Here is a 14,238-nt window from a genome sequence, read left to right as displayed (position 1 = left end):
ACACTACGATCATACTTTCTTCTATTTCTAAAGCAATCTCTAAACAGCAGAGACATAAAAGATATCTAACAGCATGTATCTCAGGCATTGAACAATCTTCTTCAACAAGTATAAGCAATATTGAATCATGGGTAACTAGAAAGCATCAATTTGAACTTCGATCCGGTCCATGGGGGGCACAGCTCCGTGCAGAATTCAGAAAGATCCAAAACCAAATAGAATTTACCAAGAAGTAAGAAATATAAAAATAGGAAACACAAATGGTGAGATATATAAAATTAGGAAACTAACACACATGAAGTTTGCATGAGATAGAGGGAGAGAGAATCTACCCTTCTACCTTCTTTGTCAAAGTATCCGATGGGATTGAATGCTAGGTTTACGTAAAAACAAGAAAATCAAACCACACATACTGCAGTTCTTCATGATCAAGTACTTTCATTTATTATGTTCTAAATTGATGTCACTTAGTGTTATGTCATATCCATCTTAAAACCAAAAACTACCCAGCTATGCTAAAATTATTCTACAAGGAAATTACCATTTTCCAACAAGACCAAATTGAAATCAAGAGGACTGTGCTGTGGAGGGCTTGGCTTCATCATCCTTCTCACTTCTTTCTCTTTTCTTCTTCTTCTTTTTCTTGTAACGGATCCCTCGTGCCTTGGCTTGACAATCCTTCACCTCTCTAAGATAAACACGTATGGGACCTCCCGCAAACGGGTTCTTCTCCGATGACCCCCCGTTCCCTTCGTAGGCAGCTCGGAGGCGTCCGATGAGCGCGTCAAGGCTACCCCAAGCTTGTCAGAGCGGGCACACGCAAGGTGCCACCGGTGGCTCCGGCCGGCCAAAGAAAGTGCACCCATGTAAGTGAACGTTGGTCTTTCCAAATTGATCAAGATACTGAAGGTATTCAAGTACATGGGTACAATTGCACTGGGATAGTGAAACTGGGGGCCTTTGATTCCTCAAGTATTGCCCAAAGGTATTCCAATCACTTCTCTTTTGTGACACATATCGGCTCAATTGTGCTGTAGGCCGATCTGTGGATGATCTTGATGACCCTTCTGCTGATTCTTTTGCTTTGTTGGTGGCCATTGTTGGGATGAATTTGGGTATGAAATGAGAAGGGAAGGGGGATATTGAGGTAAAGGAAGGTGGGGGTGCAATGGTGAAAGATGAAGATCAAATTGTAAATCTACTTTTGCGCACCTTTTTTTTTCTTCCTAAACTATATTCTAGTTTCTCTTTTAGTATGCACAATTATTGTATGTTGTCATCAACGTCACGTTGCTGTGGGAAGAATAGTGTTGGTGACCCTAGAATTACTTGGGTTTGACGTAGCCAAAATGCAAAAGATTGCTCTCTTTAGAATAAGAAACAGGAACCAAATAAAGCAAGTCGTTGTTAACGTGGGAAGAAGCTATTTGTTCGGTTCCATTCTCGGTTCCCAACTTACTTACTATATCATTATTCAAAATAAAATTGTGGGAAATAAAAGTTTTTTAATTAAAATATTGGGATTTGCTATGGACCATCGAGAAAGGCATTTTGGGGACCCGCTGTTGCATGAGAGAGCAGTCACATAGGGTCACTTTTCAACAGATTGTCGTATTCCTTTAATTCATTTGAGGTGGATGCTCTCATGCAATAACTGGTCTGAGAAATGCCTTCTGCAATGGTCCCTAGAAAATCTCTAAAAGAAGATTTGAAAAAAAAATTCAAGTATATTTGCATTTTCTTGATAAAAAGGAAAATCTTCAATTTTGGAAAAGAACATTCATGAAAATGAATTTAACAAATGCTGGAAAATTCATTTTCTATGGAAAAAAATTCCAAAAATTCCACGAGTAATGATTTCATGCGATGATTATTTAAATGAAAAATGGTAAAATGATGGTGGATTCTAGGGGTGCAACTCGGGTGGGCTCAACCCGAACCCGGCGGCGCCCTTGAAACTGGTTTTTGCAAGGGCGCCCTTCAGTTTATCATTCCTCTTTTTTAAGATATGCATTATTATTCTTATCTCCTTACCTTTGGGTCTACCACATCAAATACTGCAGTGATGGCACTTTTGACTACTATGGGCTCTTATTGTGAAAGGTTTTTCCCGAGTAGCCCTTCGTTGAATTTTTATATATTCAGAGCCTCTGTGGTTGGTCTATCTGCCAAATGAATGTCAACACAATGCCTTTATGCATTGCATTCATAGGAGGAATGTTTGCATAGGTCCACAGTGTATTGCATTTTACAAGTTTGGCATAACAAGAGTGAGCCTAGCATGTATTCATTAGGACCACTATGAATTTAATTTCATAAATGACACTAAATTTAGGCCCACCATATAATTCATGTCCCAAGAAACACACTAAGTATGGGCTTACCGTGTGTATCTCGTTTCACAAGTTTCAAATAACAAAATTGAGTTCATGGTGTATTTCATTAAGATCATCATGAATTTTATCTCAAAAGTGTTGCATACTAAGCATACGCCCACTGTCCATTTCATTTCACAAACATAACACGCTACGTGTGAGCCCACCATATATTTTGTTTCACAGGTTTAACAATGAGAATGAGACACTGTGTACTTCATTAGGACCATGATAAATTCAATTACATGAGTACAACAAACTAAAGGTAGGTATATTATGTAGGGGTGCAACTTGGGTCGGGTTGAACCCGAACCCAACGGGTTGAACCCGAATTTGGGTTGGGTCGGGTTGGGGTGTCGGGCAACCCGTCCCGACCCGACCCGAAACCCGATTTCCAATTCCAATATGTATAAAATTTTTACTTCTATGTTTGTTTTGTCATTATATAACTCAAATTTAGAAAGAAATAAAAAACTTGGTGAAAGTTGTCCTAATTAACCCTATTGTTGGGGAACATCTAATGACTAGGATGAGATGGAAATACAAGAATAAAATGGAAAAATAAAACAAATGGTGAAATCGGGTTGGGTCGGGTTGAGAAAATTACAAATCGGGTTGGGTCTAGTCGGGTTGGAAATCAGGTTGGGTCGGGTCGGGTTGGAAAAATGGGTTCCTCGGGTTGGGTTGGGTTGGCCTCAACCTGACCCAACCCGACCCGAGTTGCACCCCTAATATTATGTATTTCATTTCACAAGAGCAACACACCATGATTGATGCCCCATGTTCTTCATTTTACAAGTTTATCACCTAAAGAATGTGAGCCAACATGTACTTAATGCATAACTACAGTACACCAAATATTGGTCTATAATTGTTTCCATTTCACAAGTATGATACACCAAGGATGAAACCACCATATCATTTTTATTCATGAATGCCTCAAAACAAAGTTGAGCATTGATGGCGTCGGAATCCGGGTCTGTGATCTTGCGGTGGGTAGAGAGCCTCCGCGGGGATCTACAATCACAAACAGAGGGGTCAGGGAGGTCCGGGGTGGGTCCCGGACGACCACTTCGACACCCAAGTCAGATGCTGGACCAACAATATAAAGAACAACAAGAAAAGGCTGAGGTGCAATCAGGTTTACCAAGGCCAAAATGCAGGTTCTTCTTTTGGTGCATGGGTGGACGGGTCGGAAGCGACGAGTGGGAAGAGGAAGAAGAGGAAAGCGGGGGAAAGGAATACAGGCGTCCAGTACCTTTCACCCTTCTCCCCAAGATTAATCTCCCTACTTCCTTTGTCGTCGCCTCGTTTTTCAGAGAGTCGCCCCTTCCTTTGGGTAGCCTTGAGAGGGATGGGATTTCTTCTCCTCCCTGGCCTTTTTTTCTCTTATCTTGCCCTCCCCTCTGATCTCGCTTGCGAATCCTTTTCAAGGGGCGCCATGCGGACCCTTTCATCATTTCAAATAGAGACCTTCACTTGTAGGATTGGGCTGCCTCCCTGGTTTGACGGCGCGCGTGGCTTTGCCGTGTAATCTCGCCCATAATCGTGATGATGAGGTTTCAGCGGCGGGAAGGTGACACGTGGCAGAATTACGTGGTCTTGCCGCTCATCAATGCCCTGCTTAATTATGATTAGGTTCCGTCGGTGCATGGGCGACACGTGGTGAGATTCGAGGGTCGCGCCGTATTTATGTTCCATCATAATACCCCCCTACTCCTTTGGTCTATCGAATGGACCAAGGGAGTAATGTCTGGTCAAATAATGTTATGATGAGGGCATTTATGGGAGCTTCGGAGTACGGGGAGACGTGCCGTTTCGTTCAGCGGTTTCTTCCCGGGAAATTGCAGTGTCATTATGTAGCTTTAGCCGGTCACCCAATAAGAGGGAGACACGTATAGGGTGGGTTGCCTCGTTTCCTTACCCAAGGGTTTTTCCTCCGAGTTTATAAAGGAAGATCAGCTCGGTATTTTTATTATTGTTTTTTTTCTTAGGCAGATTGCTTCTGCATCTTTTCATTCTCTAACAATATGTCCGGCTCTCCTTCGCGAGTTAGGGGCAAAGCCCCTCTTTCCCAGGAATCCTCAAGCGACCCCGGTCTGTACTCTGACTTGGAGGAAGACCTCATGGCCCATCGAAAGAGGGCCAGAGGGATCCGAGCCCTCCTCCAGGCTTTCCAACTCCTTCGCCTTTCTTCCTTGCCTAGCAAGGACAAGTCGTTCCGTTCCTATGTTGCTAAGGAATGGTCTTTTTTCTCCAAGGTCTATCAGCATGGAATGGAATTGTGCGACCGGGTCTCGAAAATGGGCAAGGAGATTGAGGACTTGAAGCGGAGAAACGAGGAGCTGCAAAGAAGGGTCTATGCCCTTAACGAGCAGTTGCTTGAATATGAGGTGGACCCCTTGCTGGAGAGCTCTTGAGAGGAGGAGGGGGATTCTCTGGAAGAGGAGTCTTCCTCTAGTCGTTCGGGCGATTAGTTTCTGTGGGACCAAGCTTCCTCTGCTTCTCTATTTCTTTTTTCTTTTTTGTATCGGGGGTTTCGGGGGCCCGGGCCTGCGTGCCCTATGTTTGGTTTCTTACTCCCTTCCCCCCCCTTTTTGTAGGCCTGCGAGCCAGAAGGATGTGATTATGAATGGATGGCTTCTTTCTGAATTTGTGACGCGTTTCTTATGCTTCCTTTCTTATCTGTGCAGTGGCTAAATTTATTTGAGCGGGGCGATAGTAGCAAGGCCGGGCTTTTGTTATTGGACTCGTGCCCATTCCAATGTGCTTGCTTGGTATACGTTTTCCTTATTTCGAGGGATTGTGGCGGCTCTGCCGGACCTTGTGCAGGGTCCCGAGCCTTTATCCACGTGCTTGGTTTCTTCCATCTAGTGGAATTGTATGCCGAGCCCTTGTGCCGCGGTTCCGAGTTTTTTCTACCGTGCCGTATATTTTTCATCTGGTGCTTTGAGGTCGGATCCCTTCGCTAGGTTTCTAACGTTCGAGCCCTCTCTTTCATTAGGTGGGGACGTTTCAAGTGACATCTCACCTTGCTTTTAGGCGGGAACGTCGTGGGGATGACTTGCCAGGGAAGTTTTAGTGGTAGGGGTAGAAACGTCTTTTTAGTCGTAGGGAATGGTGCTTCGATTTCTAGTGGTTTCCTCGAATTCCCCAATCAGCGCCACATGTGTATGTCCCATCCGATTGGGAAAGGGAGGGAGGTTGATCGATGCGTGTCCAAACCCTAGCTTTTGAGGCTTTTTAGGGATTGTTTTGCCCTATATCTTCTTCTTTTCCTCTGCGGCGATTTTGTCCGGTGAGTGATCTTTATCAACTCTTCTCTGGTTTTTTCCCTCCATCACTATTCGCCTCGGTGAGTTTCATGCTTTTTGTTTTGTCTGATATTTGATTATTTTACGATGTCTATCGCAACCGATTCTCAGAGTCCGTCTATCGAGTCAGTAGAAGTAGTGGAGAGGGCTCCGCCATGAAAAAGGAGGCGGTTGGTAAAAGGCGGGGGCGGCGGTTCTCGAGATGAACAGATGCCCAGAGAGTTGGAGGATAGCCCCGGGGCTTCTGGGCCGTCGTCGGGGGCCGCTTACTCTGGATCCCCCGCTCGAGTTTCTTCTACTCGTGAGGCAGAGATTAGGGATATTCGGTCTGGTGCTGTCATCCGCCCTGGTCGGGTGGCGTCCTGCAAGAGTTCTTTGGAGAAAGGGGCGGCAGAGAGGATCAGAAAGGAATATCACATTCCTGACGATTACGGGATTAGGGTTCCTTCTTTTAGGGATGGGATATGTGAGGGTGTTATGGAGGAAGAAGTGGCTTTTTACGTGGAGGCTTTTAGGGCGGGGATTAGGTTCCCGCTTTTGGGCATCATAGTTGAGGCCCTTGAATTTTATCGGGTGGCCCCCTCCCAACTGGCGCCCAACAGTTGGCGTACTTTCTTAGCTTTCGTGGCCAAGGCAAGTCTTCACAAGATTCAGCCTATCCTTCCTCTGCTTAGGAGTTGCGTCGCCCTTAGCCCATTGGTGAAGGGTGAGGACAGCTGGTTGTACCTGACCCAGCGTCCTCAGGTAAAGATCGCGACGAACTTGTCTTCTTCTATTAAGAAGTGGAAAGAGGAGTATGTGTTCATTATTCCTCCGTCAGATGCTGGTTGGGGCTTTCCTAGGTCTTAGAGGCGCTCTGTTGAGTGGAGAAGGAAATCCCTCTCCAATGAGTCCGACTATAGCAAGTTTGACCTGGAGAAGCTCGCCTCCGGGGAAGCTATTGATGTTTCCGAGTTTAGATGGGAGAGGGGTTTGAGAAGGTACGGTCTGCTTGGTGCTATGGAGAGGAGGGCCTGCCGGACGGGCGAGAATTCCGCCAGCTATCGTGGTGAGCCTCTTTCCTCACTAGCGATTTTCCCTGGGTTTTCCTTCCTTTGGTGCTTTTCTTCTTTCTGAGCTTTTGTTTTTCTCTTTTTTTTTTGCAACAGGTATGTCTTCTTCTGATGATGTTGCTAAAGGAAAGGGGGTTATGGTGGAGGCGGCGAAGGGTCCAACTGGCCGCCCGAGGATTCCTTCGAGCTTTATGGCTGTGGCCAAGAAGGACCGGTCGGCGGCTAGGCTTCCCGAGCCCGCGCCATCCAGTTCCTCCGGTCGATCGGTCGGAGTAAAAGATACGGCGAGATCTCCTCCCAAGGAGTTGGAACCTCCTGCCAAGAGGATTATTCCTCCTCGCGCCAGGCAGGGGAAAGCCGGTCGAGCAACCCGTTCCTCGCCCGCCTTTGCAGAGGACATGCCGAGCCGGCTGGAGGGGTCGGTCATGACCAGGCTGCTCTTGGAGCAAATGGAGTTCTCGCGTTTCTACCAGGCGCAAGGGGAACTGTTTAAGCCGAACTGGAAGATTGGTGTTGAGGATGGCGTCCTCTCGAACCCTCGGGTTGGGGTGGAGATGGGGTTGATGACCGCCCTTCCCGGCGATGAGGCTGAGTTGGAAAACTTTCCCCGCAGGGCACTGGGGGCCCGGTACCTTCATTCTATATCTTGCGTAAGTATTGTGTGGTTGGCTTTCCGTTCATTTTTTTTGTCTTGAGATTGCTAATGGTTCGCTTGTGGTGGGGCTTTTGTAGGCCCAGAGTTATGCCAGGAAGATGCTGCAGTACATGGTCGAGGACGAGTCCGAGATCGCTGCTTTCGAGGAATGCGTCCGCAAGCTGAGCGAGGATCTCGAGAAGGCCCAAGCCGAAAAGGCGGCGCTTAACGACACCGTCCAGAATCTTCAGGGGCAACTCGAGATTCTGAGGACGGGAGGAACCGGGCAGGGAATAACTTGTTGGTGGCCCGGCTGACGCATGCTGAGGAGCTGGTGAAAGCGCGAGAGGAATGGCGAGGTTCTGAGGAGTTTTTCAAGGCTGCAGCCGCGTTTAGCGTCGACATCGAGATAGAGGCTTTCATCGAATGCCGGCGGCGCGTTCGTGATGTCGACCATTCTTTTCCTTTGTGGCGGGGCTTTTGTAGGCCCAGAGTTATGCCAGGAAGATGCTGCAGTACATGGTCGAAGACGAGTCCGAGATCGGTGCTTTCGAGGAACGCGTCCGCAAGCTGAGCGAGGATCTCAAGAAGGCCCAAGCCGAAAAGGCGGCGCTTAATGACACCGTCCAGAATCTTCAGGGGCAACTCGAGATGTCTGAGGACGGGAGGAACCGGGCAGAGAATAACTTGTTGGTGGCCCGGCTGACGCATGTTGAGGAGCTGGTGAAAGCACGAGAGGAATGGCGAGGTTCTGAGGAGTTTTTCAAGGCTGCTGCCGCGTTTAGCGTCGACATCGAGATAGAGGCTTTCATCGAATGCCGGCGGCGCGTTCGTGATGTCGACCCTTCTTTCCCTTTGGAGAAGTTGGTGCACGCCGTTCCGGAGGACCTGTTGCAGGGGGCAGTAAATGCCGGGGGGTTGGTCGAGGATCCGGTGGCTGCCCCGAATGCCTCTACTGTCGCTGAGGCCTCCGCAGGGGGCCAATGAGAACCTTTGCTTCTTTTAGGATCTTGTTTGGGGCCAAGGTGCCTGGTCTGTAATAACACTTTAAACTCTATTTTCTTTCTTTTTTTGTGAGGACCTGGAAAGGAAGGCTCGCCTGCTTCCTGCATTTTTATGTGATACTGCGTGGGGTGGTTGAGCCCTTTTGCAGGTTTCTTCTTAATGGACGGTTGTTGACTTCTAATTTCGTCAGCAATAATACCTCTAGTGCACCCATGCAGGGTGTCACCTTAGGGCATCTTGTTTGTGGAAGGGTCATCTTCCTCTCGAGTGATCAACTCGGAGTTGATGGGCCCTGCCTGCCCTTTAAAAAGGATAGGTCTTTTTTTTTTCATGGGGAGCATCTTACGGTATTTTCGGGGGGATCAACCTAGATGTTACCTCTGTCCCACTCCTTGTTTTCTTTCGGTCCCAAATGCATCACAGGCCGGAAAGTGGAGATGCGCATAGTTCAGGCGGGAACGCTATTTCATTGATTGCAAAGGGGGGTACATAGCTTTGTGCTAAAAATAACAAAAAAGACAAACAAAACATCCATAATAACTTAAAAGAAAGCACAGCTCTTACCCTTTCTTTTCACTGATAAAACTTTCGGAGGTTGTCCATGTTCCAACTTCGAGGGACTGGGGTCCCGTCGAGGTGCTCGAGTTGGTAGGCTCCGCGACGGAGCGCTCGAGCGACCTTGTAGGGCCCTTCCCATTTTGGTGAGAGTTTTCCGGAGTTTCGGGGGTCGGATACCTCCGCTCGTCGTAGTACTAGGTCTCCGGGTTTTACCGTGCGTTTCTTTATGCGTGAGTTGTAGTACCGCGCCACCTTTTGTTGGTAAGCGGCGGTCCGGAGGAGGGCTTGCTCTCTTTTTTTCCAGTACGAGGTTGAGAGCATTCCGGAGGAGCTCGGAATTTCCATGTTCATTTTCGTAGTTTTCCGTGAGGAAACTGGAGAGGCCGATTTCTACTGGAATGACCACTTCAGCCCCGAAGGTTAAACAGAAAGGGGACTCCCCTGTTGCAGCCCGGAGTGTTGTCCGGTACGCCCAGAGGACGCTGGGGAGCACTTCTACCCAGCACTTTCCGGCTTCTTCCAACCGCTTCTTAAGACTCTGGAGTAGGATCCTGTTAGTTACCTCCACCTGCCCGTTGGCCTGAGGGTGCGCTGCCGAGGCGAACCGGTACTCGATGCTCAGATTATCGCAGAACCTGTCGAACTCAGCACTTGCGAACTGGGGTCCGTTGTCTGTTACGATGATTCTTGGAATGCCGAAGCGGTAGACCACATCATGATAGAAAAACTTTTCTGTTGCCTTAGAGTTTGGTCTTGCCACGTCTTTAACCTCGACCCACTTGGTGAAATAATCGATGGCGACGTATAACATCGTATGCCCCCCCGGGGCCTTCGGGAATGGCCCGAGCAGGTCCATGCCCCACATGGCGAAAGGCAGCGGCCCCGCCACTGAGGTGTAGGGGGTGGCCGGTCGATGGGGGGTGGTGGGGAATTTCTGGCATGGGCTGCACTTTTTGACGAATTTATGGGCGTCTCTGAGGATCATAGGCCAAAAATAGCCATGCCTTACGATCTTCTGGGCTAGGGTCCTCCCGCCTCCATGGTCTCCGCAGATCCCCTCGTGCACCTCCCGCAGTGCGTACTCCGACTCGGAGGGTACCAGGCATCATGGCCATGTGTATGATCGTTTGTACAACTTGGGTACATGGAGTACATAGTGGGTGGCCTTTGTGGTTAGGAGTCGGGCTTCTAGTTTGTTCTCGAGCAGTATTTCGTCTTTCAGGTACCGTACTATGGGATCCATCCAGCTGGGCCCTGGTGAAATTTCCAAGACTTGCACATCGTCGATGCTGGGGTGAAGCAGTATCTCCGTAAGCACGGCACCAAAGTCATGGGTTTCTTCGGAGGCCATTTTGGACAGGGCGTCCACGCGATTGTTCATGCCTCGCGGTACCTGGAGAATCTCGACTTCCCCCATTCCTTTTAGCTTCTCCCTTACCTTCTGGAGGTATCTTTTCATCCTGAGTTCCTTGGCCTCATACTCCCCGTTCACTTGCTCGACCACCAGTTGCGAATCGTTGTAGATTTTTAACTTCCTCGTGCCCAGCTCCGCGGCTAGACTCAGCCTTGCCAATAAGGCCTCGTATTTAGCCTCATTATTGGAGGCTTTGAAGTCTAGTCGGAGGGCGTACTCTGCTATGAATCCATTTGGGCCCTAGAGGACCACTCCTGCCCCGCATCCTACTTTACTTGCTGAGTTGTCCACGTGCAAGGTCCAGTGGATCTCGTTGTCTCCTTCCGGCAACTCGGGCCCCATCCGCTCGTCTTCGTGAGTCGTTTGCCCGCCGGGGACCCTAGTTTCCTCCATCGCTGCTAGTTCTGCGGCAGGGGCGGTGAATTCCACTATAAAATCGGCAAAGATCTGGGATTTTATTGCCGGCCTTGGTCGGACCTGTATGTCGAATTCCCCTAACTCGACGGCCCAATCTACCATTCTACCCGAGGTCTCCGGTCTTTGTAGAATTTTTCTTAGGGGTTGGTCAGTCAAGAGTATTATGGGGTGGGCCTGGAAGTAGGGGCGAATTTCTCTATGTCCAGGTACCGAACCTTCGCACCATGGAGGGTCTTGCTCACGTTGTACACCGGATGTTCCCGCTTGTCATTCTGCTTAACCAGTACCGCACTTACCGCCGTAGGGCTGACGACCAAATACAAAAACAATTCTTCCCCAGGCTCGGGCTTAGCCAGCACGGGTGGTGTTTGAAGGTACAGTTTCAAGGCGTCGAAAGCTTCTTGACAGGCCGGGGTCCATTCGAACTCCCGTATGTTTTTTAGCTGCTTAAAGAAGGGCTGACACTTTTCCGCCGACTTGGGCATAAAACGGCCAAGGGTGGTGATCCGCCCCACAAGTCGCTGCACCTCTACTACCGTTGCCAGGGGCTCCATGTTCAAGGTGGCAAATGGGCCGTGCCGTGCCGGCATGCCAAAGGGTGGGGGTTAGGCACGGCCCACGGCCCGCAGCCCACTCGTGCCGTGCCGGCACGTAACTGTTTTTTTTTTCAAACAAGTGCATTCTCGAAATTCCGAGAATATGTTTTTTTTTACTGGAATTTTTCTCGGAATTCCGAGAATGCACTTGTAGGAAAAAATTGAAAAAATTTGCAAGTCATTTATGAAAAATTTAGAAGTCAAATTGCAAGTAATTTAAACACAAAGATCGATTATGCCCAAAATATTTATCCAGGAACCCGGGCGGCACCTTAAAATTTTGTTAATATAGAAAATTATTAGAAGAGGACATAGAACCTTGCCTCTAACCCACCTAGGGGTGTAAACGAGCCGAGCCGAGCTGAGCTTGGCCAGGCTCGGCTCGGCTCGTTAAGCTCAAAGGCTCGGCTCGGGCTCGGGCTCGGCTCGGCTCGGTCAGGCTCGGCCAGGCTCGCGAGCCGTCGTGAGCTTTATCGAGCCGGGGTTATAAAGTGGTTATAAAGTTTCGCACAGTTCACTAGCAAAAGCAAATAATAAAAAAAAGTCGAGCCGTGGTTATAAAATTTCGCACAGTTCACTAGCAAAAGCAAATAAAAAAAAAAGTCGAGCCGGGGTTATAAAGTAGTTATAAAGTTTCGCACAGTTCACTAGCAAAAGCAAATAAAAAAAAAGTAATGATTACAAACAAAAAGTAAAATAGCTGAATTATAAAGTTTAAAATGAAAAATTACCATGAAAAGGCACTAAGTTATGACAATTAAGAAAAAAAACCCAAAAAAAGGCTAAAAGTTATGACAATTACGGGAAAAAATTAATTTCCGATTTTTCACAACCGTTCGTTTTTGCATGATGTTGACATGACATACTTACGTTTTTGTTTTTCAGATGATGTTGACATGACGCGAGCCTTAACGAGCCGAGCCGAGCCGAGGCTGGCCTAACTCGGGCTCGGCTCGGCTCGTTAAGGATTCGAGCCGAGCTCGAGCGAGCTTCCGAGCCCGAGCCAAAATTGACACCCTTACCCACCAACATACAAGAAAAAAAAGAAGAAAAGAAGAAAAATGAAGTACAAATACATTGTGAAGTACAAGTAGAAATTAACGACTTAAAAATTTGAATCTTCATATTTCTTCAGGTGAGACGGTTGAGTCATCTTCTCTTCTGTCTTGGCTCTATCATCTACATCCAACCAGTCCTTGAGGCACACGCATACCTCTACTGTTTTTGGTGACATTCTGCTTCGTGTGTCATCTAAGACCCTGTTATCTGCACTAAAAGCAGACTCTGATGCTACTGTGGACACCGGGGGGGTTAGTAGATCACGTGCCATGGCGGATAGTACTGGATAACTTTTTTCATGTTCTTTTCACCATGTCAAAACATCAAAACTCTCCCATTCATCAGGATTAAGGTAGCTTGAATAATCATTTCCCAGATATAATGATAGCTCATCAGAAGATGTACTTGCACTATTTCTAGGTCTTTTTTGATTTATTAGTAACCAAAGTGGGTTATTTCTAGGTTGGTAGTTTTGTGAAGAACTTGGTCTTCTATGTCCATGTTCTGTCTCATACAATGCATACATAGAATGTAATAAATTTGTAATCTCATCTATATTAAGCCCATATCCAATACCTGCGTTTTCATTGCATGCATCTAAAATGACCTCTAAACCTTGTAACTTGATCATTGGGTCTATTATTGTACTTAAAAAATATAAAGGAGGAATTTCTTAAAAATATTTTTTAAATTTGTCCTCCATTCTATGAAGTAGACTTCCATTTCCCAATCTCGATGATTTGTTAATTTGCAATCTGACCTAAATTTTGAAAATTCAGAAATTTATAGTAAAACTTATTCCAAATTCATTAAACTCTTCCAGTAGTCTAAACTCATTCATATCTTGTTACTGGAAAAGTTGCAATGAATTTGGAGTTCGATTGCTTAGGGTTACTGTGTAATCCTTGCAATCTGGTCGTAATGTTAATAAATAATAATTTAATGGAAAATCAACACAAAAGTCAGTAAAAATCTCTAAAAAACCTTAACTTTTCATCATGAATTCAATCCCTAACTTGTTTGAAACATAAACCTTAAGGTTCAGAGATCTCCCATGTAAATTCGCTATATCGCTATAGTTTAACTGCCGAGATCGCAACCGTAATCGTATACTAATTGCGATCGATCTTGCATAATTGGAGTGCGTAAATTATAGTATGTTATTGGCTCTGAGGTCAACTGTCCACGGAAATCCTGAGAAACATGCTAGGCAATAAGATACTATAACTTACATGCTAAATTATACAAGGGTTGGGAGCACGATTCCCATCTATGGTTGCGATCGTAGCATACGAATCTCACATCAAGTAAAACGTTTACAGTATAGAAAGAATTATGGTATTAAACTATTGTAAAAAATTTAAAGGTTTTTAACAAGATTTAATGCCAATTAAAATTCACACAAAATTCGGATAAAATCAATGAATCAATTAAAAAGTAGATTAAATGGTATCCTCAAATCATGTACAAATTCCAGTAGATATAAAATAGGTTATATGATTTACTGACAAAATTGCAAGACCTAAAAATTAATGTTCCTCCATAAAATTGATTTTTGAATAAAAAGGGGAATTCGTTTCCAAGGAATTAAAACCCGCTTTTTAAAAGAAAATTGTGAAATCATATTAAACCTTTATAAAATCTTTAAAAAATTTTCACTAACCTTCTACTGGCCTAAACTACTGGTTTGTAGGAAAAAGATTCAAAATTCCATTAATTTAATATAAAAAAAGAATTACGACATGTAAAACGAAGAAGCGATTTGAAAATAAATAAATAAACATTTTTTTCGAAAATTGTTTCCATGAGAAATT

At 46.1% G+C, this 14,238-nt stretch overlaps 1 protein-coding gene and 1 pseudogene across 1 annotated transcript; both read right to left on the bottom strand.

Annotated features, from left to right (window-relative positions):
- Positions 1–567: 567 nt before the first annotated feature.
- Positions 568–1,098, bottom strand: LOC143858680 (protein LIGHT-DEPENDENT SHORT HYPOCOTYLS 10 pseudogene; annotated as a pseudogene).
- Positions 1,099–10,043: 8,945 nt separating this feature from the next.
- LOC143858445 (uncharacterized) lies at positions 10,044–10,871 on the bottom strand. The gene is made up of 2 exons (XM_077369098.1): positions 10,628–10,871; positions 10,044–10,570 (listed from the first exon to the last, which is right to left on the bottom strand). Exons 1-2 carry the CDS (start codon positions 10,869–10,871, stop codon positions 10,044–10,046), a joined length of 771 nt encoding a protein of 256 aa, XP_077225213.1.
- Between the last annotated feature and the right edge of the window lie 3,367 nt (positions 10,872–14,238).

The sequence above is a fragment of the Tasmannia lanceolata genome, unplaced genomic scaffold (genome assembly GCF_043159265.1).
Source record: "Tasmannia lanceolata isolate RefF3 unplaced genomic scaffold, GAP_Taslan_0.1 ptg000026l, whole genome shotgun sequence".
Taxonomy (NCBI): domain Eukaryota; kingdom Viridiplantae; phylum Streptophyta; class Magnoliopsida; order Canellales; family Winteraceae; genus Tasmannia; species Tasmannia lanceolata.
This window is presented reverse-complemented; position numbering and strand designations above follow the sequence as displayed.